This window comes from Barbatula barbatula (assembly GCF_947034865.1).
Source record: "Barbatula barbatula genome assembly, chromosome: 9".
In the NCBI taxonomy this organism is placed as follows: Eukaryota; Metazoa; Chordata; class Actinopteri; order Cypriniformes; family Nemacheilidae; genus Barbatula; species Barbatula barbatula.
In genome coordinates this window covers 2,876,485-2,903,768 of record NC_136772.1, presented here as the reverse complement: position 1 = coordinate 2,903,768, position 27,284 = coordinate 2,876,485, and the positions used below count along the sequence as shown (strand labels likewise).

Genomic DNA, 27,284 nt, shown 5'->3' with positions numbered 1-27,284 from the left:
TGTTTTTTCATGACCCTATGGCTGTGCATGTTTGTACTTGTACGTTACGACTACAAGTTAAATTCTATATAAAAGTATATCTATTTTTCTGATTCGTGTTGCCTTGTGTACTGCCTACATTAGACAGTTTGTTTACTATATTTTTTTTATTGAACTGTTTTGTGTTCAAGTGTAAAGCTGCTTTGCAGTGATGCACAATGTAAAAAGTGCTATAGAAAAACATTAATCGACATTGAATGGTCAGCATAATATCAGACATAGAACAACAGGACAACATTTCTGAATTTAAGATTTATAGATATGCATTAAGGTAAAATGATCATTTTTCTTTCATTCTGTTTAAAATAAAAATATTGTTTCCATTTGCATTTATTTGCAGAAAATGAAATTGTTGGAGAAACCGGTCAAAATAACAGAAAAGATGATCTGTTTTTTTAGACTTGGGAACACACAAACTGCATGGAAAAAAGCATCTGCCAAAATATAAAATGAAAATGTATACTCTGGTTTGTGTGAGGGTCAAGGTTAGGTTATAGAACATCTGCTTATATGATATAAATTGCATTGTGTCTATGGAAAGACGTACGTTTGCTGTCAGAAATCATGGTGTCCCGGCAGCTGCAGTCAGAGCACCTTTCAAGACAAAGAAAACCTCTCCTGAAGCCCCTGGAAAGTTTCTAGAGGTATTTTCAGGGCAATGACGACATGTTGTAAAACTTCTTCCTAAGTTTTCTCAATCTATGTTTTTTTATCTCTGCAGGTGGATGTACAGTATCGCCTCCGCTGTTGGATTAACTGGACATTAAATTTAGGATGTCATTTCCCTTGAATCGCACTCCTTGTGATAATGCTGTACGTCTGCCGAAATTGTCATATTAAAGTACATAGTGTTTCAATTAATAATGAATCAATAGCCACTGGTACATGAAGACTCAAATACTCAGTCTGCTGGGATGTGCTTATGATGTACTGTATATCAGGTAGTTGGTCTTGTTCCCATGTTTGAGTGATTCAGGACGCCATAAAGCCTTGAAGTAAATGTTGAAATAAACGTACTGATAAATGCTTTAGTTGTATTGTTCATTGTTATTTTGTTAAAGATAGTAACTTGTTGAGGCTTACTGGGTTTCCAGAATAATGTATCATAGTAATGGGAATCTAATGATAAAAAAATATGGTCCCACACGCAGAAAGGTTCTTTGTTTTTAACGCATTATGTAATACAAAAACAAGCAATGCAAAAATTGTAACCTGGACATATTTTCATGATGTTCATAAAGCAGTGTCACTTGTAGCACAAAATACATGTAATCGAATAACACTGATTTAAAAAATAACATCTTGATTTTAGAGTAACCAGCCCAGCTCTTTAATAGGACCCTTGAGTTTGTTGTACCTAATGAAGTTGTTTTGGCCATTTGCTGGCTTGTCCCAGCGCTGGCTCTCTGATATTCCTCAGTGATCAGCTTAATGGAGCCAAGCCTGCCGGTTCAGACACAGTGTTCTCCAACAGATGGACTTCTTCTCCTCCAAACACTCGCCGTATCTGTTTTCATCCATGCATCAAGGTTTCTCTACCATCCAGAGGAACGCCGCTTTAAAAATGGTAAATCTAAAAAAACACATCTTGGTCTTCTCTAACGTCACAACATAAAAATGTAAGTGACCAGATGTGTAGAGAACTTGAATCATTTTATTTATTCACTACTTGTGTATTATTACTAATGTTTTCTGAAACTTAATTGGCCTGCTACCTTTGTTTATTTACCTCAACACCATCTATTCATATTTTATAATCCCTGTTGCCCTTGTGCTAACAAATGTTTATTATATCATAGTTTTTAATAGATTTTGGTTATATAAATGGTTGGTTACTCTCACCCACAGTCTTTCAAAATAGAAATACCTTTTTAAAATCCAATTGTGTTCTCAGAATTTATACAAATTATCTCAACGTTGATTTTAAAACACGTTTTGCTGATTTGCTACACATGTTTAAAGTGCAATTTAAAAGCATTTTTTGCTTTCGCGATGTTATTATTTAAATGATTTTATTAAGATTCTCTGCGTTTAACTAAGATGTTTAATCTCTTGTTGAAATGTATAGGCCTAGTGTTAGTTTCAGTCCATAAGATTTTTGTACACGTACTGTATATGTGCCTTTCTCAAGTGTATATCACCTTTCTCCGCATATACTGTATACAGCGATCGCGTTTCTGGCAGTCTGCTCTTTATGAGTTCCTCTCCTGAGCTGATCTAGCCACGGTGAAAAGTCATCATACTCATGGGATTCTTATTCAGACACCTTCAAAGTTTCACATGGGCTCACCTGTCCAGCTTGGGTTCAAGGGTTCAAAATGAAGCGGCAAACGAAGACCAGCCGCCTAAAAAGATATCGTACATCATCAGATTGCGTTCCTGGGGACAATGGGATCTGCACTCATTCAAGGCCCAGATTTCCATTTCAATTTTCTGCTCAGTGGAGTTGATGTATGTGGCGAATCGCTCGGCGGCCTCTCTCTCCACACCGGCCACTCCATCTCCACACCATTTATTAGCCTGGAATCCCTGTGACCTTGTCTCCTCGCGCGCTGATGCCACACCTGCTGTCACAGAGAGCAGAAAGGAGGAGAGGAGCGGCGCGCTATGTGATGGTCTCAAACCCCAGGACATTACACACATCTGCCTCCAGCACATTTCAATTTGCTTTGAACCCTGCATCTCTAGCTACTCCATTTGAGTTGTTGGTTAAACTTAACTTTTGCTTTATTCTTGGGGGTCGAAGGATGGCACCATGTTTTCCTAAATCCAAATTCAATCAAGTCTGTTTGGGGAGTTCGTGATTATTTTACGAGGTGGCTAATTCGAATGAATTGGTACGATGAGTCCCACAACCACGTACGGTTATTAGAAAAAAACAGTACTGATTTACGATGTACACATTAATACGAATGCCCACCTAGTAAAATAGTTAAACAATATATTTTTATTTTAGAAGATGTTAGCTGAAGTGGTAGTCTATTTGTTTGGTTTAACATTTTTGTTACGAACATGAATTTTTCTAACATATTTTGTCAAGTCAGGTAAGATTCCATTGATTTACATTGGAATAGGGACCACCACCAAGGATCTGGACTCTTATGATTCAGGATGCACTGAAGCACCCTCAACCTGGCAACCCTACACACCACCCTATAGCATTATGACTGAATGGTAATCTTACATTTTTTATTTCTGAAAATGTGAACATTTGTTCCTATTTTTACATACAAATTGCAATATTTTGGAAAGCTTTTCCCAGTCTTGCTTCTTGCCTTGTCGTCGGACTGTCAGGCGTGTTTGTTTCTTCGTGTCATTGCTTTGGAAAGAGCACTTACCTCAGAATAAAGATATGTTAGTGTTTGTGTCTGCTAGACTGAGCGCAGTCTGCGATTACATTGTTTCCTGATGTCAAATAAAACACTACACGCCCATTCACTTCGCAGGACTATTTAGTTAATGTCTGGAGAGTTAATTGGCCCTGTTCCTCCTGCCAACCTTAAGCATATTGATCTATTGAAATTACTCTTGAGGTATGGCCGAGAGTCTGGCAGACAGAGAAAGAGAGAGAGACACGCTGTCACAGAAATGGATAACAGTTATCGGAGAGCTCAGACCTTCGGACGAGGAATTCTTTGAAGCTGACAGAATAATTAAAAACATCAGCCCGGTCTCTATTGATGGGTGAGCCAAACGTGGAGGAAGAATCGGGGCAAATTAGCATTTTGACCTTCCTGTTTCAATGGCACAGATTGCCTTTTTTTCCAGGGCACACGCTGGAATCAAAGAGACATGAGAGACCACTCAGACCAGCCGGATCTCTGGTAAAGGTGTGCTATGGGACGATACAGAGCGAGAGAGATTAATGTCACATTACCTATTCATTGCAAACAGTTTCCACAAAGCCAGGGCATATTTGAATATCTAAATTGTCTTTGCGGTGCTGGAATGGCAGCAAATGGGTCTTTGTCCTTGTCTTATTTTAGTGAGTCAAAACCTCACAGAACACTTAATACAAATATTTTTACATTTCAACCTTGCAGCTTCTGCGTAACTCTATTTTAATTGCAATTCGTATTAAATAAATACAATACAAAGAGACTTCATGTGATCTGGACATTCTGCCTAAAGTATAATAAAGTGAACCTCGGGCTCTCCAAACCCTTATTTCAGAAATTTTAAATAGCTTTTTAGAATTGTATAGATTTTGTGTGACAGGCCCACACTTGTCCTTGAGTAACAACAGAACTCTGTGTGCTTGTGGATTTTCCATACAATACATTTATAAAGAATAATTAATAGTACAGTTTGCTATTTAATGACGTTTTTCAGCAGAGACAACAGAGTTACTATCTTGCTTTTGCTTGGTTACATGAAATACTGTATTAGTTTGAGAGCTAGAATCTTAAATTTTGCTTGTTTTGTGTCAGTGCCTAAGCAGCGAGGATCAATCCAAACCCCAAACATGAATCAGATTTCCTTTAAGATGATATTTAGGAAATGAAAACGATGCTGACCATATCTGACAAATTTCTGTCAGCTTGGTTACATTTCTACATCCAGTTGTACTGTAAGTCAATTCTCCTAAAGCTTTAAAGGATTCATTTCATATGAGGAATTCACACAATCATTTCCAAAAATAATCTCTATACAGTAAGAACGACTGTCTCTCTCGAATACCACCTGCAACCAACAAACAAAAGCATGTTTCATGACCCTGAAGTCAACTAATGGCTATTTGCCATTTCTTTTGTGTGTTTGATATAACTTGTAGAGTTTATTAAAATCTTAAGTCAGGAAAAGAGTTATGGACATATTTTAATGAACACAAATGCTTGTGGTTATACTCAGCTCTAAATATTTGATCATCCAGAAGTCGTTCTTTGTGAATGTTAAATGATTTTTTTTATCACGCAGCCACAGGATATTGACGTTTTTCTATTCATGTGCATGATAGCTTCATGCTTTCTCATGCTGGCTAAGAGGGAGCGTCTTCGAAAATTGAACACCAAAACACATTTATTAACTAATGCATTTATTTTCTGGAGTATTAGGACCCATCCGCGTTGTCATTTGTGAGGGGCTTGCTGCGTGTGTGTGTTTTGAGAATATTGAAAGTGCCTCTGGAGCTGACAGGCTTATTGGTAAGGGTGTGCTCATCTGTGGCATTAATAAGACTGTTCCCTGCACCTCTGTAACCAGAGTGCGACTGTCAGTCAGAGCCGTAACCAGGCGTACAGCATTAATTCACTCTGTCGGGAGAGGAACGGCCGTGCCGCTCCGCTCCATTACTCCCTGTGACCCTGGGCCGGGGAGGTTGACCGCCAGATTAAACGGCAGTGGGCAGAAGCTGCGAGTCTGTCACCCTGAGCTTGAGGTGTTGTGTCCCTTCCTCTGCGTTTAGCACACTCAGCAAGTCCGCACACAAAGTTATATGAAGCCGTTTCCTTAAATCCTTATATATTATATTTCAGAACTTCAGGCCCACCTCTTTATAATTATAACTTTGATAAGTATTTGTTTTTCTTTCCATATGTGAATCGCATTTGTAATTGTCAGCATATGTCCCAACTTCTTAAGACACTTCGGATTTAAGATATTTCCCACCCAGAAATAATTTCTGGAACGGTGCTGTTACTTAAAACTTGTAATGTTTTATTAATACTACTAAATCATAAGTAAACGTTTTAATGATCCTTAATCCAGGCGTCACTTCCGGGTTTGTGTTATTAGAAATATACCAAATCGTTGAATTCAGCATATTCTTGTCACAAGCGACCATCACAATCTGCTTTGTTTTATCTGCTCGTTAATTGCAAAAATCACATTTGCTCAACAGAAAAGAAATTTTATAAGGTTTTAATCTTTTATTCAGACTGTCCATAAGGTGCAGGCCCATAGACGGATTTCACGCCGCCGCCATGTTGACATCAAAAACGAGGCAGATGTGCATGGGAACTGGGAAGAAAACTGTTAAGACAGATAGACTGCGATGGTTTGGACAACCGACCTGGAGTTATAAAAACGATAAATGATCTTAAATGTGACAATATACAGGATGCATGTCACACGAACAGTTTTACTTGACCACTTAAGCCGTACCACCATGCATGACTGTGTTTAAATTGCCATAAACAGGTCCTTCTGTTTTTTTCCCACGTCTGCCTCGTTTTTGCAGAAAGAAAATATACAGAAACCAAACAGATACCAAAACAGATAGAAAAGCCCAGATGTTTGTTAACTTTCTGAGGCTAGGCTACTCTAACCAAGCTCATTTGGTGTTTATTTTAATTTCTGATGTGAATGTCTTTTCATTATTAAATGAATATTATATATGTTACACGGGCCGTTAGGAAGTAATATAAAGCCTATTGTATTTAGTTACTGGCTATTTTGTCAATAACCAATAGCTCAACTGACCGTGTTCTCTCTGTACAGTGTGTTGTTCCATCTGGTGGATACTCTGTGTCATTGCAAATCTAGATTTTTACGTTCATTACATGTTTGTTTTGCTTCCAGAAATCACAGATATGCCTCTTAATTCCTCCTTATGCAATTTAAACCACTTAGTTCACTAATCTCGGTGGCCTACCTGTTGTTATACTTGTTCCTAATAGTTCAAATAAAACCAGAGGCAAAAATAAACCCTGTCTGTTCTTGTAAACATTCCTGAAAGGTCATTGCACACGGAACCAACTTTTTTTCAACCTGACCAAGGACTTTATTCAAAGTTGCTTGTTAATTATAAAATTTCTAAGAACACAAGCATACTGTTTACAAGTTTTATTAAAGTATTTTTCTCTCTGCAAGGCTGTCATCTTTGAATCGGGTTTTGTTCCCCTCACAGATCACCATGTTCCTCGTGTCCCTCCTTCACAAGTATCTTGGCCTTCTTCATGTTCTCCGCCACTACACACAAATTCAGGGGAGATTAATGCACGTTTAACTAATGGCTTATCTCAAATCAAACATTAAAACAGCTTTGTCAGGGTTGCACAAATAGAATGGGTTACAGATGAGCTTCAATACACAAATATACAAGAGCAGAAACTTCTGAACCTATGGTGCTTGACAACTATAGAGCCCCTGGCTCTTAGATGAGCTTATTCGATAGAAGACACTCACAGAAGTCTACGTCGGCTGGCTCGTAAGCGTACATTCGGTTGGCATACTTTCCAACGATGTCTGCTCGCACAGTCATCGAGGGATCTGGATGGAGGGTTTTAGAGAAGTGTTAGGACAGATGTTGTATTGTGGGTAACAGAGAACAAAATAAAGGTCACCCCCAAAGTTCACTTGTAGCTCAATCGGTAAAATATTGTGTCATAGCAGTGCAAAGGATCACTTTGGATAAAAGCCTTTTAAATATAAGAATGCAAAACCATTTAGGTATTTTTTCTTTCTTTCCTATTCATTAAACTAAGATAATGTTTTAAAAAAGAAAAACTCACCAACAAACAGGATCCTTGGAACATAGAAGCCATCAGGTGCCAAGTTTGGATCGTTGGACTCATGCTGAAAATTATAATCACAGGTAAAGGTCTTGTATATTCAAAATATTATTGCTTTTATTTTATTTTACTTTAAGGATTGTTGACTTTACACTAATACAATATTTGTACTGTACCACTAAGTTGAGCATGACGAAATCGGATTTGGCCATCCGTTGAATAGTCTGCTGTTCTGTAAAAGCCTTTTTCAAAGCTAAATGAGAAGAATTCAAGCACATGGAGATTCATAACTAATATGCAGTGGCCTTTCATTCCCCCTTTTCTTATTACAAATCTATATGCTATTTTTCAGTTCACAACATCATTAAGGGCAGAAAGACATTTTCTTGTATGTTCTCACTAAGCTAAGAAATGTGATGTGTTGAATATGTTGAATTATTTAAAAGGAGAACAAATAAAAATGCAAACCTTTACTGTGTGGGCAATCTTCCAGATGATGAATGACCATCAGAGGTTTCTTACTACGATAAAACAGAGATACTGTGACTTTATAATCTGCTGTTACATATACAGGGGAGAGTGGAGTGCATTCAGAAGGTACCTTTCTACCATTTTGGCCAATCCATCTTCATATGACTGAACCCAAGTGATATCATCGCCCCAGCCTAAAAAAGAAAGAGACTTCATTGTATAGTGAATGATTTTTTGCATATTACAATAAAAAAGTATTTTAATTTACTTAATTTTTAGCATAATTTTAGATACGTTTGAATTGATTAAATGTAGTATTACCTCTAGAGAGATTATGGGAGGTGGACTTTTTCTTTCTTTGAGATGACACATCACAGAAGGCCAGAAATAAAAACAACACATACACGGGCCAGTGCTGCATGATGATAGTATGTATTATGGACCCTGAGAAAAAAGCCAGAGGAAAACTAAGCAAAAGTGACTAACGCTCTGCATAGGTGTTTTTGTGGGTGGGTCCACATACTACTAACATTGCATAGAATACTCTTAAATAGATGAACGGAGTTGTTAAACAGGAAAAACGTGCTTCCGAGTTATTGTTCTCGGTGAGAAGTGTCACCTGATTTTATTAGTATTTCATTTGGGAAGCTCACAATTTTTAAACTTAAAATACCAGTTGAAACATTGAACCGCAATCTACTGATATCATTTCATACAACCATGACAGTTTTAGAGCGAGATTACATTTTGAACTAAATCCTAAATATTTTCCCTTATCAACATTCACATTACTAACAACATAAAAAGGCACCAAAAGTTTTGCCATTTGTTTCTGTGCTTTATAGATAAAATGTCATGACTTGCTTGACTAAAGGCTGGTTCACACGTTCACGGTGCAAGCCAAGCCAAAATTCTGAGTTCGATTCTCGGGGAATACACAGGTGATGGTTAAATTACCGTAGGCTATACTTTAAATACAGTTTGCATTGGTAAAAGCCTCTGCCAGATACCAATGTAAAGAGTGTAAACTGTTTTTATAGCTATTTATTCGAATATTGTGAATGAACCTTCAAACTAAAACTATCCGTGCAGGCCAGTTTGGACTAAAATACAATAGCTAGATAAGAAAATAGCATCATATATTGACAGTAAACTAGATATTGACTGGATATTTTGAGGTAGCATACAACAAATCATATTAAGTAAAGAACCTACCAGGTGTGAAACAGGTGAACCAGGTGTCTCCTGCTCCCAAGCTGACAGTTATTATTCATTGTGCGGCGGCATTCTTATAGTCTCATTCTTACCTCCCAAACCGGTTTGCCATTCAGGAAAATCAGAATTCCACTCCAGCTCGTTTCTGTGGCCAATCACAGAAGCTCGTGAAATAATGGACTTCAGTGATGTAAGCGGGTTTCTTTCTTTATTCAGGACACTTATTTCTACTTCAGGGTTTTATTCCATATTTTGGAAACCGCATCCATGCAGCCATGCAACAAGCTCAAAAACGTGCCAGTTTTAGGTGGAGACCTAAATGTTTAATGTCTATTCTGATCTGTATCTGCCTTCTTTATTAAAGGGTAGGTCGGGTGGAGGCCCTGTGTTATCAAGTTTTGATAGTATCTCTTTGTCTAGTATAGCGAATACCTGTAGACTAATGCATTTGTTTTTCATCAAATCTGAGGAAGATGGTGCAAGATGTCCTGTACATCATGCAGTCAGTACGCAGAAACAAACAGAATAAATGTCTAAAATATTTTTTCTTCTTCTTCATATCATAACAAACAATATATATTCATATATATATATATATATAAAACAAAAATAAAGTCTAAACTTTCCTGTAGCTCAGTAAGAGCTTTGCTTAACAACGCAAGGTTGTGGGTTTGATTCCAGGGGATTGCAGATACCTATGTAAAATGTATAGAATAATGCATTGTAAGTCGCTTTGGATAAAAGCGTCTGCCAAATGCTTAAATGTAAATGTCATATATTATTATGTTAGACAACGTAGGCTTATTACAAATAAACTGTATTAACTACAAATCCTGTTTCCCCATTTACATTTAAGCATTTGGCAGACGCTTTTATCCAAAGCGACTTACATTGCATTATCTTATACATTTAAACATAGGTATCTACAATCCCCTGGGATCAAACCCACAACCTTGCGTTGTTAGTTGCTATGCTCTTATCGCCGAGCTACAGGATATTTTAGTCTTTATTTTTTCAACAATGGAGTTTTTATGGGCCTGTGGTCGTAACAGGTAACTATAATTCAATTTATTCCAGAGATCACGAAACAAAAGAAGGACGTGGCATAAATTTAGACAAAATGCTCTGCTGTTGTTAGTTGTTGCCTCGGTCACCTGTAGCCCCCTGACGACCGCGCATGCGCAGAATCACCGGAGCGGAGGATTGTGGGACGGAAAGCTATCGCCAAGGCAACAGCAGAGTTAAGCGGAAATCTGCAGCTAGCATAACACCAACCGAGAATTATTGAGTCGAGAAACATCTTTTTCACTAAATACCGCTTTAGTTTGTTGCCATGAACGATTCAGTGGCCAAAAAGACACAGGAGACGTTGGGAAAAGTGATCAAAAAACCTCCTCTGACAGAAAAACTGCTCGGTAAACCTCCGTTTCGATACCTGCACGATATATTCAGCGAGGTGAGTTATTAAACAAGTTATCATGGCGTGCGTGTTGTTTTTATTTACTCGCTTTCTTTATGTGCAGCTTTAGATGCTTGAAATTCGGTTTGGACATCCAAATGTGCTAGCTTGCTAACGTAGCTTGTTCAGAATGTACACGACATGAAACAGACTGAACATTTCGTAATATTTTAGTTTGTGTGTGTCAGATATATCATTAAGAAGCAATTCAGAGTGACTTTAGATCAAAGGTTTGAAAGAATGTCGTGTTTAGCTGATGTGGCTGTATTGGTGGTGGCTATAGCTGGTTATAAAAAATATTTCATACCTTTTACACAGTGTCACAGTATGTATGTATGTGTGTGTGTGTGTGTGTGTGTGTGTGTGTGTGTGTGTGTGTGTGTGTGTGTGTGTATGTATGTATGTGTGTGTGTATGTATGTATGTGTGTAATAGAGTTAAAGTCGCATTTAATATCACAGCAGATGTTGAGTCGCTGGGCTGGTTACTAGGCATGGGTCTGTCCACATGGTAATGCTAACACAAACTTCAGGGTTTCCAATCTTGGTGTCCAGGATAACATGGGCATGACATATTCAGATAGCACGAAATGATAAAAGCGTCTGTTAAATGACTATATGTAAGTGTAAATGAAAGAATACTTGATAAATGTACGTCAGAATATCCGAAAGCTGTCTTTTAAAACTGTATTGCAAAATCTTATCATTCAAGACATTTGTGAAATATACAACACCATAAGGATGATGCAGAATTGTAATACTGTGGGTCATCACGGTGTAATAATACATTTACTCTAATGACCCACTAGATATTTAACATATTTACTGGCTTTTTACATTGACATGCTTAGTTCACAGCTCTGCGTACAGACACTGGACATTCACTTGACCCGTTTCATGAGGTGCATGCTGGGATACGTTTTAAACAGTGGTGAGAGCTGTAGATCAAAAGGCTTTTAACATCCGGTAACACTTTCCGTTAGGTGTGTCTAAACATTTGACAGCTGTAGCCTAGATTACATTAGAGATGGTTTTAGACACAGTATTAGGTAAAAGAATAGGACAGGTGAGGATGAAGAGGGTGTATTTGTGTCCAGAGAGGCTCAGGTAAGATTAGCCAGACACTCACAACACAGTAAGACACGTGTGTGACCTTTAGACTGTGTATTACAAGTGTGTTACCAGTAATATTATGTAGTAAAGTCATTCTTTTATTATGTTGTTGCTTTTGTACCATATAATTGAATGGTCAACCACCTGTTTTGCAAACCTACTCGTATGCTTCGCTTTGTTTGGTCTTCTAGCTTAGATGATACATAATACAGGTAAAATGTACTTTATTGTAGATTATTCATTAATGCGAAACATTTGTGTTTGTGAAAATTCTGTAAATCAAAATTTCCCATTTCTTTCAGATAATTCGTACCACAGGCTTTATGAAAGGCCTTTATGGAGAAGCAGAGATGAAGTCAGATAACGTGAAGGTAAATCTCCTCCAAACTGTTTGACGGAAATTTTTTGTTGGCTTTTTCAAATGTATGCCGATTGGGGAGGATGCATTAAGTTTGTTTCTTAAAAACTCATCTAAGCATAACAATTATTTGGTAAATAGCTGAATTGCACTTGGCTGTTGTAAGAAATTCAGCACGTCAGGGACCATCGGCCTACTACTAATGTCCTTATTTTGTATATTTTTTTATAGTTCTGCCTCAAAATGAGTGTTAAATGATGTTATAGTTGACCTCTGGCACATGTCAGATTTCCATCCTTATCGTGACCTGAGATATTTAACATGTTAGTAGGTTCTCGCCTGTGTTTGTGTCGACATTAATAACATATGCACACAAGTGTAACTCAACACTCCAGGTAGGGTGCCAATGTCCCACATATCACTGAGACATGGGGTGTGATAAACCTCCCAGTTAAACGCTTATAGTGCCATTAACTAGCTTTCCTCGGATCAGTGTCACCTTGACCCGGTAAAAGAAGCAGGTAACTACTACCACAGCTCTGTGTGGGTAAAGTGAGGAGGATGACCGTGATCATCCTTCAGATGCTGGCCAGTCTCAAAGAACCATAGCCTTTGATGTTCTAGCATGCATAATACATGACCTCCCCACACCTGTGTGAAGCAGTGAGACAAACACTACACCACCGGTGCTTGACTGAGAGATTGCTTGGGTTTGCCACCTTATATCTACACATGTGTGAATGTGTTTGAGACGTTTTTATGCAACAGCTTTGATATGTATGTAAAATAATTCACACGTTCGCTATTTTTATTATAATACATTGTGAAGAATTACTGTTTCATGGGTATGTGATATAGCTTTGCGATATAAAAATGTCAAACATCTAGATGTAGAATGTTATTGATGATATATGAACATAGTTTTAAAGGGCCATGGCACTTTTGTGTACAGAGCAATTGGGCCTAAGACACCAAAACATTTACTGTAGCTGAACTGGTAGCATGAAAACAAGGTGACAAACTTGTTTTTGTAAATTCAATGTTAATAGGAGAGGTGTGTATGTTATGTACATTTTGCTGTGGTTAGTCATGGCACAAGTCTTCAAACGTTCTTTGTTTCCTGTAGGATAAAGACTCAAAAATGGCCTTTCTCCAAAAGGCCATTGACGTGGTGATGCTGGTCAGCGGGGAGCCCTTGGCTGCTAAGCCTGCTCGAATCATAGCCGGGCATGAACCAGAGAAGACCAACGAGCTCCTGCAAGCCATCGCTAAGTGCTGTCTCAACAAGGTCAGTCCTGCGTTTAAAGAGCACAGGGTTAAGGTACTCCGGTCCTGTACGACTCACTCAAAGCCATTTAACCAGCGAATGACTCAAGACTGATGCCAACCGAGCGAGGGCTAATTTACACACATGTTCCTTTAATTGCACTCTTGAGGTTTTCTAAAGGTTAAGAAGTAACAGAAAAGCGTCAGAGGAATTATCAAGCGAGCCCAGCGATGCTTGTCGGTCCAATAACAGGTGTGATCATTGGGCTGAATGATGGCATCGTGGCACGCTGGGTTATTTTAAGAGACAGCTGACATAAAAACGTAAAAATACATAAAAACGGTACAATGGTGACACTTAATGGTTATGTTTTGGACTACAAAGCTTACATGCATGACCCATGTCTGGAAACATCTGGCCTTTTGTACCTTTGCTTTAGGGAGATTGTAAAAAGCTGTATATAGAAAGCTTCATTTGAGGTTGGTTGTGATGTTGAAGGAGTTCTTCACCCCAACATTAAAATTCAAAATAGCAGTATGTTGATGTATTTGGTCAAATTGTTCAAAAATTGTCTGTTTTTAAGCTCTCCAGCGATGAGGCTGTTAAGCGGGTGTTGGGAGGAGAAAAGTTGGACCTGAAGGGGAAGCCCAGCACCTCCAGGTCCCAGGACAAAGAGAACAGAGAGGGCAGGGAACGCCACAGAGATCGAGAGGTGAGACCAGCTTCATTCTACAGTGACAACTGCTGTCAAACCAGACTTTTCTGTTCTGTCTCAAATCAATATTCATTCCTCAGCTCTTACCCCTGGCCTTTCTTTGTCAGAAATGACAGCAGCAAAATATTTCAGTAGAGTCATTCACAGCGATGCCATAGAAGAACCATTTCCAATTCCATGTAAAGGACCAATCAGTCAAAGGTTTCTTAAAACACTATCTTTGTGAGGAACCTTTTGTGAAGCAACTTAATTTTTGTACCTATAAATTGTTAATTTTAAAATCAGAAGAACTTATTTTGAAAGGGTCTTAAAAGTTGTGCAATGTATTAACTTGGCACATTAGTTTAAGTTTTTATCAGTATTGTCTTTGTGCGTGACTCATCCACACGGAATCGCTGATCAGCAGACTGTACATTGTCTCTTGTGTTTATTGTTATGAAAGAGACTGTTGATGATGTCATCTCCATTTGTCCAGGAGAAGAAGGGGATCAAGGAGAGCAGCGGAAGCAGAGAGCAAAAACATCCAGATCAAGCAAAAGATCAAGAGAGCAGAAGGGACGACAAAGAGCGACGGCGGGAGGCAGAGAGGCCCGACAAGGGACGCGAAAGAGACCGGACGAAAGACAGAGACCGAGACAAGGACAAGAGCCGCGACCGGGAGAAAGAAAAGACCAAAGAGAAGGAGAAAGAACGCAACAGGGAGAAGGACAGAGAGAGAGAGAAAGAGAAGGATAAGAAAAGGGAATCTCATAAAGACAGAGAGCGCGATAAACGGCGGGACAGGGAAAAAGAGAAAGAACGACATGGAGAGACGGAAGAAAAGCAGAAGGACAGAGCTGATGTAAAGGTCTGAGATCTCTGTTTGGCCTTTTGACTTGATGCCTAAATTGCAACTCTTCATTAATAAAGTCTTTCTTTCATTTGAATTTCGATACAAACATGAATATACAAAACAATAAAAATAGCAGTTTAATCTGAGTTCTAGCTATCAAAATGGATTAGATTTGAATTCAAATTCCTGTAAAGTTGTCACTTTACTGTATGTACACCTGTTAAATTCTTTCCCATTATTCCATGTTTATTCTCTTTCATCAGTCTTGCCAACACATTTGTGCACATAAACATGATCAATGACTTATTTCTACCTTCGCACTATGTGTATCATCCAGATCTACCCTGTAACATCAGTATATGGGTGATAATTTTGCTTTCTCTGTAGATCAGGACAGCAGAGATCAGCAAGTCAAAGCCTCACCCAGAAGAAGCAAGTAAAACCCTTGAAGCTCAACCAGAGGAGGTACGTTTGATTTGATCTCTCACGCACAACCCTGTGCAGCCTGTCCGTTTACTCCCTTCACATGCAATATATATGTATGGGTGGGGCACATTCAAATCACATGCTTCTGTCAACAAACGCTTTGACATGGCATTCCTCATAGTTCTTTCTTTTCTTGTCTTTTGTTTTTCAAACCTGAGGCTGAGTGCGGTGAACTGGAGGTACGAGTCTGGCCCCTGCTGTAATTTGTGAGGCTGCTTTGCTTCGCTTTAGAATAATAGCAGCGGTGCATATTAGCCGTTCAGGTTGCGCAAGGATGGTTTTGTGGTGGAGGTTGTCTCACGTGCAGGAAAAGTCCAGAAAACGAACCCTAGTCAGGTGCAAAATGGGAGTAAAAATGCTTTGGTGGGTTAATAATAGGGCCTGTGACATTATAAGCAACTACTGTATAAGCAGTTATAAGCAACTGCAACATAATATTTGAGTCAATTTGTGGTGAAAATCAGATGGACTTGAAATAACAACACAGGCAAAACTATGGTTCTTAACTGCTTCTGTGCGCTAGGGTTTTATGGGTGTTTTCTAGTTCATGTCAAAAGTGGCTAGTTCCAACAAATATTTTTTTGAAATATATATTTTAAGGAGTAGTTCACCTTCAAAATGAAAATGATATCATCATTTACACGCCCTCTTGTCATTTCAAACCTGTATGACTTTCTTCCTTCCGCAGAACACAGAAGATATTTTGAAGAATGTTGTCAACAGCCCCCCATTCACTTGCATTGGTTACATTCTTTTATGTTCTGCAGAAGAAAGAAAGGCAAACAGGTTTGAAATGACAAGAGGGCGTGTAAATTATGACATCATTTTCATTTTAAAAACTCCTTTAATTTTTGTTCCTAGATATTAATGAACATCGGTATCCCTGGTATTATTTGTTAAATCAGACAGTTTCAGATATAATGTATGTCTATAGCACAAACAGTACTAGACAAGTTCATCTCATAAGTTTAATATTTAAGGTTTGGGCTTTAGTAAGGCGGTTATGCTTGCCGGCTAACTTTGACCGAATATAGATTTTTGGCTTCATGATTTGTGGCTTCAGTTGTATTCTGTCTAATTTGTTTTGAGTGTCATTTTAATCTTCTTTCTGTTGGTTTACTGTGTTCATGTGAGTTTACCGCTTCTGTAGAAAATCTCTTTTTCTCTTTGACAGTAGTGAGCTTTTGCTGTTTTGCTAGTGGTGCAGTTGCTCCAAGCAAGCTTAGATGAGAAAAGTGTTTTGTGTTGCGTTATACGTGTTTATAATAGCCCTTTTCATTGCGTCCTTCTCTTCTATCTTTATTTAGCCCACAGATCTCTCTGAAATTCAGGTAATGTCTGTTTGTCCCAGTTGTAGTTAGTTAAATTTTTTTAGCTAACAGCCCTGCAGTATGTTTGTGTCTCAGGGTTTTAAAATGAAATCTTAAGTGTACAAGACCTTGTAGTGATCAAACATAATTTTCTTCCTCTTTCCTCTCAGGCCGAAAGTCCTTTCAGGATCCCAAGGCCCTCGTCGGCTAAAGGACAGAGGCGGTGGCCCACAACAGGCGGTCAAGGTACAGAAACAGATTTACAGATCTTTCTGACGTACAGTACATTTGTTCAGGATCAAAATAATAAAAGAAATCAAGCATATTTTTACCTGAAATGATAGGGATTGTGTTATATTTTTTCCAGATGAGTCTGACAATGAAGGAGGTGAGTAATATTTCGGTTATGAGCTCTGGTACTGGTGGGTTCTCATCAAAGTTTTTAGCTGCTTTTTAGTCAGCGTACAAAATTACAATCGTAATGAAGACTTTTAAGGGACCTTGTTTAATATGGTAACTACACTTTTACTTAGGGTAGATCTTTCTATTTTTAGGTATCCATCCTTTATTCATATCTTTATTATTTTGTTAACTGAAAAGGTGTTTTTGACATTAAGATGTCGTTCGTGTGTTTAAATGAATAATGTTTTTGCAGCTTAGTTTCAATAATTGTTCTTTATGGACTGGGCAAAATGTTATAAGATTCTAAAGTTACAGCGTGTTTTCATTGTTTATCTCAAAAGATCTAAATATAAAAATATGGAATACAACATTACTATTACTTGTTTCATGTTTTGAAGGGGACAGACCTTCACCAGAGAACCCATTGGAGAATGGAGACGCGACAGATTCTGTGCCATCTCATACAAACCACAGGTCTTTCTTTGTTTCTTTCTGCCTTCCTTAGTAAGTGGTAATGATCCATAAGTAGCTTTCTTTCAAAACTTAGCTTGATTTCCCCTCAGTGATAACGGAGTATTACAATGTGATAATTCAGTGTGGTGTTTGTGGCTGGATGGAGTGTATCTTATAAACCCTCTTGAGAGATTGCTTGGCAGTGAAACGCACTCATGCAAATCCTCCACTTTCACTGCACTGTACCACAAGATCAAACCACAAGATATCCCTCTCAGCTCAAACATTGCGCTTGTCCAAACACTGTTTTTGTAAGCGTTTACCCATGTAGAAACTTTCTTTGTTTCTTAAAACTGCCCACGCACAAAGTCACATTACCAAACGTGTGAATGTGTGTTCGTGTTTTGTTTATTTGCTTAAATGTTTTTGTAAGCAGAAGAAAGGCGCGTCCCAGCAGCGCCCGTCCGGCGGCCCCCCGTGTGAAGCGACAAGAGAGCTACGCTGAGGTGACCCCAGCAGAGAGGTTAGAGATTTCACTTTGTCTGACTCTCAACTTTCCACCTTGTATAACTTCTAATTAATACAAATTGTGATTTTACTTTAGGTAAGTGCGTGTTTATGTTAGACTGAAGAAGAAAGAGACCTAAAATTGAAGAAGAAATGTTTTTCTCAGGATGGGCAGCGGCAAGATCCAACCAGCAGTCATTATGGATGGGAAGAAGCTTTCTGAAGATGAGGATGATGAAGATGGACAGTTTGTGGTGGAGGAAGCAGCCCCGCCTCCACATGACGTACCAGAGATGGAGGTAGTGTGTCTGCTCTGTCTTCTGCACATTAACACTGTTTTCAGAAAAACACTGCACGGTTTTAGACTAACTGACCCATTCTTTATTTCAACAGAATTCACTTGAACTAAAAGGGGGCGATAAACACGGTGAGTCATGTATTAACATTAACAGAGTGTTTTTATCCACTTTTCAAACTAGTCTTTTTATTTTAAAGGACCAAAACAGTTTAGCAGATGTGTTCTTACATATACATATGCTGTCCAATGTATCATATATATATATATAAGTATCTTTTTCAGTTTGTTCACACAAAGCTATCATGTGACTTCAGAAGACTTGAAATCTAATACATGAATCGTTTGCACTACCTTTATGATTCTTTAATGGAGTGTGACAACATCTTACCCCATTTACTGTAATTTACATTGTGTCACTGCTATACAAAAAAGTCTTGCAGGTTTAGAACAACATGACTATAAACCATTGATGGCAAATTTGACATTTTCTGGTGACTATAGTATTAAATACACACTTGAGAAAAAAATTAGTTTAAGTGTTTGGTCATTTAAATGATTGACTTTTATTGATTCATAGGTGGACTTGTGAAGAAAATCCTGGAGACCAAGAAAGATTATGAATCATCTCCAAAGTCAAAGGGACAGGTAATCGCATCATAAGCCTGTGCATTTGCAATCTTAACCACTAGGTGGCAGCACTGTTACATCCTACTCTCAACCTCCAAGTTGTTTCAAAACAGAATTCCAAAAACATGAGTAACACATTTCAAAATCTTTCGATCAAGGGAATAAACATATTTTTTTGTTGTAACCAATACCTTAGAGATGTGGTGGTCTGTGCTTTTTATTCCAAAGGCTGACCCAGTGCAGTTGAGTGCAAAGCAGCTTTGCAAATGGACTGGAGAAATGTAATAGCCGTCCCTGAGAGCAATAGAAGTGTTATTCTGCTTAGTGGAGCTTAAACAGTTATGGAAAAACAAATGCACTGTGCTGGCCGATTAGATCTTTATTTTTGTGTCCCCGTGGGCTGTTTGTAATATTTGTTGGATGTTACAAATTGAAAAGCAGAATTCTCATTTTTAACTATTTTGAGGTCCAAATTAGGGCTGCAAGATATATCGACATTACATGAATGTACCCAATTATCCATATTTCGTGATTTTCAGTATTTAAACTGTTTTGAAGCCATCTGGGGACATGTCTGTATTCAGATAGAAAGGGTGTGTTATGCTGGGCTGTCCTCCTCGCTGCAGATAATGCGTACCGGCCTCTGTCTGATGGTGGCTGTAGCGCTGATAGATGCAGGTTTTGGTGCTGACAGTTTATTTGGATGTAGTATTTCAAAATGGTGAATCTCGATTTAACATTTGATTCCCAAACGACGGTTAGAGATGAGCTCACACACCAAGCCTGAAATGGCGAGCTGCTCTCAGCTTGCGTCCACAGCGGGTGTTTCTCTCCCTATGTTCTTGATTTCAAAACGATCAGACTGGATTTCCTTTCCATCACAAATAATCAATTTAGATTTCCCCATCAGACGCAGACTGGAACTTGAGAGCTACGTGAAGCGGCCTTCTAATTGAGCTCTTTCAGTTCTCTTCCTTCATGAAATGGGTGTTTCGTCCAGGGCACGGGAGAGCTAACAAGGGTCGACATGTTCACTGGCACACCACACCTTCTCTGTCAAGTCAGCTGTGCTCGAAAAACATGTAATGACCTCCTTCCTGACTTGAAAGAGGGCGAAGGTCAACATAATAAAGCGTCCGCTCTCCTGTAATCACAGTGTAACATCCAGGGTTAAAAATGTAAATATTGAGCTTCCTTATCCCTGTCCTAACAGGTCTAATGTTACAGCGCTAATAACCGACCCCGCGAATATGAGCTTTTAGGCTCCGATCTCTCCAGGATCCCTGTATCAACTATATGACTTAACCTCTACGGACCGACCGCAGAACTCTTAGTCATTTCGATAGTGAAACTGCAATGACTCTTTCTGCAGGATTTATTAACATGGCTTCGTAAGTAAAGATTTACCTGGGCGTGGTCAACAGAACTTAATTTATCTGTGCGGTGATAAATTATGGGCCTGTGCGTTGTGTTACGAAGCCCCATTTCCCATCACTGTGCGTTTTACCAAAGAATTTGACGTACGTTTCACAGCTGACCTCTGCGGCGACCCTCCAGATCACGTGTATATTATTGTTAGATACTTCTTGCAGGTCGTCTTTTTGTTTTGAGAGAACTGGCCCCTGACAGCAGCTGCGTTTTCATAAGCATTTTTTTCTCTTTCCTTTTCCCTCTTTTTCGCCATCAAATTAGCCTTGATGAAGGTTTGCGATGTATAAATAAACCCTGTGGCACACAAATGGATTGCCGTTGAGTGAACGCCACGCCAGCTCGTTCTCTGCAGAATAGGCAGGAAAATAAATAGTCGTCCCTTTAGGCCCGTGTCTTTGTAAACATCTACCTTTTTGTTGGAAATGTAAAGGAAATGACTCTCGTTGCATTCCTCCAAACGTTTCGTGCCCTCACAGAGAGACGATTGACATCCGTACGGAACTGCGCAGAACTGATTGAGTCTCTGAAGTCCGATAGCATAATTGGTTATGTTTTAACCTGTCTCTCTGAACCGCTGCCTGGTTCTCATAAGTTGAACTGTCACACACAAACAATACTATTGTGGTTCTGTTCTGCTATTCTATATGCACGCAAGTAAAGAGAAGAGATCCCAGCGCTGACCCTTGTGGGACCAAACTGACCCTTCCATCCTGTGTACTTGACCCCCCTTTTTTGCACTTCACTTCATCCAAGCTATTTTTATGATGTTGCTGTACGGGGACCACGTTTTCCCCAAGGAGGAAACCCTTAAACATTGCTAAACAATTAATCTTGTCCCCCTATGAGCTCCAAAGACCCACCATGGAGCTGTGTACCAGTAGCAAATAAACAGCAGGGGCAGCGACCCCAGTCCTTCCATGTCTGTCCAAACTATCAGTGTTTGACTCTGTTGCGATGTAGTTTAAATAACACAGTTATAATGGATATTGACAAAATGACCAATCACAAAAATCTAAATGAAATAGTTAAAATTAAGAATTGTTCTTGAAACGGACAGTTCACCCCTAAATTTAAATTCTGTCAACAATAACTCACCCTCATGTCATTAAAAACCTGGATGACTTTTTCTTGTGCAGATCACTAAAGAAGATATTTTGAAGAACTTTGGTGACAAAACAACATTGAACCCCATTGACTTCTATTGTATGAACACAAAACCTCTGGGACAATACTTGCATGTTATTTTGTGTTTCACAGAACACACAGTCATATACAGTACATCTTTTGGACGACATGAGGGTTAAACTTTTTTGGGGGTGAACTGTGCCTTTAAATGGAAAATCAGTGATGTTACTATCAAGTATTCAGTTCTTGTGTCCATCTCAAATCTTTCTTAATTCACAAAGATAGATCTAAATACAGATCTGTTTATTGGCCTTGAGTGATGGAATGACTTTTTGGCTGATGAGCTTTTTTGCTATTCTATGTTCTGTCGAAATTGGTGCCAAAATGACACTCTCAACCTGAAAGTCCTTCCAATCAGCTTTTATTTGTAGCCTAAATGATCTGATGTCACATTTGAATTCATGTTTCAGCTCCACGAAACCGTCACTTTGCATCCCTACAGCAAAGTGAACTTTTCTTGAGTTTATCATCGGCCGGAGACTGTAAGGGCTTTCCTTCAGGAGCTGTGATTTCAGATTCTTTCCATTCTCTTCAGCAGCACTATATGAATCATACATTCTTCATGCATTTCTTCATTCAAGCAATTTAGGCTGGCAGCTGAGGGGTAATGATGCGTCCTGGCGTGAGATGCTTCGGCCATGACTCCAGCCCTGTCCTTTCAGAACTCAGGGTCTCTGAAAGCCACCTGCCTCGGGCACACCATGTCCCGTTTCTGTCACTGTCTGAGATGATGGGAAAAGCTTCTTCGCACAAAACAAATATTTTTCTTGGGTCTGTCTGAAGAGAAAGGAAAATGAGAGCCTCTATAAGCGATTGATTTATGTACTATGAGACAGAAAGCAGACGTTTTTTTTGTTTTTGACGAACGGCTGAGGTGCAGGGGGATGGCAAACAGAGCGAATCCGGCCCGACCTTCGCGCTCCACGGACGGTGGGCCGAATGTGCTGGCCGGTGTTTGTGTATAGGGGGTGTTAAGGGGCCGAGGAAACCACCCACATTGCAGTTAACTGTTAGACGTTTCAATCCGAGCACAGTTGTAAACCACAGAGAGGGAGAAAAAATGAATTTAGTCTTTCTTCACAACTGTTTTGTTATATTCTGAGAGCAAAGCGGCATAGTTAACCTTTGATGAGACCGTAATACAGTTACCGAACTTGGTAAAGTTGTAACAATAAACGTTGCTTTCAAAACACAGATGATTAGAGACTGGCTCTTTAGGAAAATATTTATAGATTTCTCTTTTTTCCTCTTAATAGCGTTTCTAACTAGGGCTGGTAGATATAACACACACACAGAACACATGTATATAAAGTACATACAGTGCCTTTTTTTAGCATTTGACAATATTCTGTGTGTGTGTGTGTCGCAATATTTCTTTATTTGTTCTGAACTGGCTTAAAAAAACATTGTGACTATTTAAAGGAGTAGTTCACTGGAAAAAAAAATTTCACAATGCTATTGTCCGTCTGAATTTGTCACGATACATGTAAGAAAAATATATTAGTTATTATCTCAATAATTTCAAATCTCATTGTTTCTTGCAAATTTATTGTTTTGCCTCAAGACAACGATTAACACTCTTGAGTGTTTGGGTTATTTTAATAATGTACTTTGGGTAATGTGAGTCTCGTATAAGAACATAACATGGCGTCATTTAAATATAAAATGATTGGTCTGTGTTTTAAGTCCCAGTGAAATAAAAAACAACAATGCCTATTTTTTCACTAAATATCGCAGCGTTTATAGTAAATAGTTTATCAATGTGGGTCATTCACTTTTTAAAATGTGTGCCTCCTCATAATCTTCTGTAAAAAATTGACTTCTTTCCTTTACTGACTATCCATCTTGCATGACGTTAGTTAGATGGCTTGGGCCAAGCATCCATTAACTCCTCCCCTTCAACTGTCAGTCTGCTGCCAGTTCCATTTTAAAATGCAACGGCTGTTTTTATATATCCGATCAGATCGCAGAGAAAGATGAAAGCTATTGTCTACTATTTGTATCATTCGAAATTCCATTTTACTCGGATATGCGTCAAAGAACGAAGTAAAAAGGATTGCAACTTCCGGTTCAGAGACTTCAACTGAAGAAAGGGAGTCATATACATCTGGGATGACAAGAGCGTGATTAAATTATGAGGGAATTTTATTTTCATGTAATAGAAAAAAGTTTCTGGTTGTTTTATCATTATAATAGCTCAGGTTTGACATCTCTAACCTTAAAAAGGAAGTTTTGGTGTTTGTGCACAGAATGACATGAATTGGTTGAGGAGTTAAGCTTGAAAAGAGGTAAATGTGAAGTAAGTGTTACCGAATACTGTTGTAAAATAACTTCACTGCCACGGCCCGTTACTAAAATAAACAGAGTCACGTCTAACGCGAGGGTGTGCGAGCGTGTGTCTGAGCGGGGATGCAGGGAGTACGAATAAGACCCGTTTGGCCTAGTGCCACACACAGCCTGTGGCCCCAGCTGAGTAAACAGAGGTGGGCCCGTGTGCCAGTCGGGGCCCTCTTGTGCCGGACTGAAGGGTGATTGGAGCAGAGCGGGACCCCCCAGCCACACAGCACACAGAGGTGGCCTTCACGAACCGCTCTCTCACATTATAGATCCCATGTCTCTTTCGTTTTGATCTTTATATACATTGCTAGGTTTGTATAATTCCTGCCTTGAAATTCTAAACATTTCGAGCCTCGACATTGAAAACCACTAAATGCCGGTGTTTTTTTTAAAACTATACTGCTAGTTGGTATAGATTTCCTCTAACACCATTTGGAGCATTCATCTGAAATCCTCTGTTCTGGGGTGGAGTCCCACTAGCCTTTGTGTCATTTTTAGTCATAAAGGGCAGAAATGACTAATTGATTTTTACCTGAGCATTCTTCTGCGCTCCTCCTAAAGTTTTTTTTATGAATAAATATGAAAGTAGATGTACAAGAGTTTATTATTAATCGTATCGTACATTGTCCATATGATCCAAACGTTACAGTATATTACAGTTGTTTGTGAGGTACTTTTCTTATTTTATAAAAGGCGTCCATTGCAAATCATTTAGCCTGTCAGACCACCAGCGTGACAAACCACAGACGGAAGAGGGTGAGATTTTAGCAAGTTGTTTTGACACGGCTGGTGGGATGCTGCATTTGCACTTGTGTGAGGCTCCAGCGGTTTCCAGAGCCCCTCGATGGCTCACAGTATCCTTGCGGTTCTTCTTTGCTGCAGGACCGGACGCTGGTGTCTGAGGCATCTCGTAAGAAGGAACGGGAACTGGTGGCGAAGGAGATCGAGCGCCTGCAGACGTCTATTCAGACGGTGTGCCGCAGCGCTCTGCCCCTGGGTAAGATCATGGACTACATCCAGGAGGATATGGACTCCATGCAGAACGAACTGCAGACTTGGCACAAGGAGAGCAAAGAAAACGCACAGGTTCTGCTACAGGAACAAAGGTATATGATACATTTAGTCAAGTGTGATCACACATTTTACATTTACATTTAGTCATTTAGCAGATGCGTTTATCCAAAGAGACTTACAAAGAGTTTAGGGAGCAATAAGCGATATGTCATACCGGAGTAATAATACAATAGGTCCTAATAAAAAAGTTACTAGTTTCAACAAAAGCTAGACCACTACTTGTAGAGAGAGAGAGAGTTTCTTCAATGCACCCAATATTTACCCGATGTTTTATCTGCATCACAGAATCACAGACGGCGTTGTGGAACCTCTGAAAGCCGAACTCGCTGAACTGGAGCAGTTGATCAGGGACCAGCAAGACAAGATCTGCGCAGTCAAGTCCAACATCCTGAAAAACGAGGAGAAGATCCAGAAGATGGTCTCCAACATAAGCTTTTCCTCGCAGACATGAATATATCAGCACACTCTAAATGAAATCCAAAGCACTGAGAAGATCTCCGGTTAAAAGGCCAGATGACTTGATGCAGGCACTGGAGAATATTCAAAAGGTGACGTCACGTGTCACCGTTTTCAAACCCCTTTTCAAAAGGTGCCTTCTGCAAGACCCAGTTTCTGTTAGTGATGGTTAACTGGGATTCTCGTCCGGTTCTCTGAGAACAAACGCAAACCTCTGCAGTAGATTTGCACTCCCTGCTTGAGAGATAAATCTGTGTGGTCACCAAATTGACGTGTCCTGTATTTTGTAATGGGGCTTGTAATTTGTCTCCATGTTCACTTAGGAAAACAGCTGGTTTCTTTTTTTCATTTTCATGTTTATTTCATCCAGGTTATGTCTCCAAAGAGAACATTGGCGCTATGTCAGCATGTTTCTGGTGTAACTTTCTAGAGCATTTATTAATCAATAGAACAGGGCAGATGAACATAAGTAACATAATTGCCAAAATATGGAGACACCACACAAGCACATCTGCACTTTTATAAATTACACTGTAATGTTAAATATTTACCTGTACACATTGAAAAAAGTAGAGATGAGATCCATGAAGCAATTATAACATTTGTAAAAAAGTATATTTTGTTCAGCTTGAGGAATGTGGACAAACTGTGTAAAATGAAGCAATAAAGGGTCCAATCAGTCCAAAGTTGATCAGCTACATGATCAAGCACAACGTTTCAGAAATTCATCAGCGTGTTTATCTCGTCACATTATACTGTGGTGACGTTAGATGTTTTTAGGACAATTGAAAATCCACACAGCGATAACATCTAGTGATTTGTAGAAGCAGACTTTAATATACAGTAAATGACGATGACATCAGTATTATTAGCCGTACACTATGACGCAACCTATAGTTTGGTATTTATTTTAAGTAAATTTACTTCTTTGAAATGACTTTTCCATTTATTTTTTAAAAGAGCCTGTAAACAGTTTTTACCACAACCAAACCTTCTGCTGTACATGCTTGTGTATATGTTTGTATCATAGTTCACAAATGAATATTAATTTTGTAGTGAAGTGTAATAAACAGGTACATTTATGTTAAACGTGTCGTTTAACAATGTGTGCTGATTTAGTAAGGTGGTATGCTATGATAAATATGAACCTTAAAGGGACAGTTCACCCCCAAAATTCTGTCTTCATTTCCTTCCCCTTGAATCTGAATCCGTAAAAGAAAGAGCAGTTTTTGGCCATGATTTACTTCCAAAGTTATTAAAAGGTGCCACAGAACTGTTTGCTTTCCTACATATTATTTTGTGTTCTGCAGTACAAACAAATGTATAAAGCAATTGTTCCTCCTATTGTAGTCTATGGGGCCAAGGACTGTTTGGTTACAAGCATTCTTCCAAATATGTTTCTTTGTGTTCATGATAACAAAGAATTTTTACAGATTTTGAACAACTTGAGGTTGAGCAAATGAAGACAGAATTGTTGTTTTTGGGTGAACTGTCCCTTTAATGAATTTGAATAGTTGACAAGAGGCCTTTCTGTGTGTGACCGAGAGTGACATGGCAAACACACCAAGAAACATTTTAAAGGTATCAGCACATCAGTTTGGGTCATAATCTGGCAAGCTTTAAAACAGCTGCATATGCGAGTACTAGGAGCTCTTGAACGTCTGTTGAGCAAACGTTAAGCAGGCTGTTTAAGATCCGGATTTGGAACCCCTTAAAAACTTGGGCACCTGCCTGAGAGACTCCTGAGATCTCTAAGCGTACGTTTGGATTAGGTCAGCGTGAACAGGCTGCGTGCCCTGC

General features: G+C 39.0%; 2 protein-coding genes across 4 annotated transcripts; one reads left to right on the top strand and one right to left on the bottom strand.

Annotated features, from left to right (window-relative positions):
* Window positions 1-5,893: 5,893 nt before the first annotated feature.
* Window positions 5,894-9,220, bottom strand: agr1 (anterior gradient 1). Its single transcript, XM_079463889.1, has 8 exons — window positions 9,177-9,220; window positions 8,283-8,405; window positions 8,092-8,155; window positions 7,959-8,011; window positions 7,667-7,743; window positions 7,491-7,554; window positions 7,165-7,248; window positions 5,894-6,948 (listed from the first exon to the last, which is right to left on the bottom strand). The coding sequence occupies exons 2-8, from the start codon at window positions 8,380-8,382 to the stop codon at window positions 6,881-6,883; spliced, it is 510 nt and encodes a 169-aa protein (XP_079320015.1). The 5' UTR covers window positions 8,383-8,405; window positions 9,177-9,220; the 3' UTR covers window positions 5,894-6,880.
* Window positions 9,221-10,312: 1,092 nt separating this feature from the next.
* On the top strand, window positions 10,313-26,164 carry traf3ip1 (TNF receptor-associated factor 3 interacting protein 1). Of its 3 annotated transcripts, XM_079463790.1 has the most exons (17): window positions 10,313-10,632; window positions 12,049-12,117; window positions 13,231-13,392; window positions 13,955-14,083; window positions 14,562-14,933; window positions 15,306-15,383; window positions 15,563-15,583; window positions 16,712-16,735; window positions 16,885-16,960; window positions 17,082-17,102; window positions 17,515-17,590; window positions 18,006-18,092; window positions 18,243-18,375; window positions 18,470-18,503; window positions 18,952-19,019; window positions 24,837-25,060; window positions 25,314-26,164. In XM_079463790.1, exons 1-17 carry the CDS (start codon window positions 10,510-10,512, stop codon window positions 25,477-25,479), a joined length of 1,863 nt encoding a protein of 620 aa, XP_079319916.1. In that variant the 5' UTR covers window positions 10,313-10,509; the 3' UTR covers window positions 25,480-26,164. The 3 variants fall into 3 exon arrangements, with proteins under 3 accessions (XP_079319916.1, XP_079319917.1, XP_079319918.1); XM_079463791.1 differs by lacking the exon at window positions 15,563-15,583; XM_079463792.1 differs by lacking the exons at window positions 15,563-15,583; window positions 16,712-16,735.
* The last annotated feature ends 1,120 nt before the right edge of the window (window positions 26,165-27,284 follow it).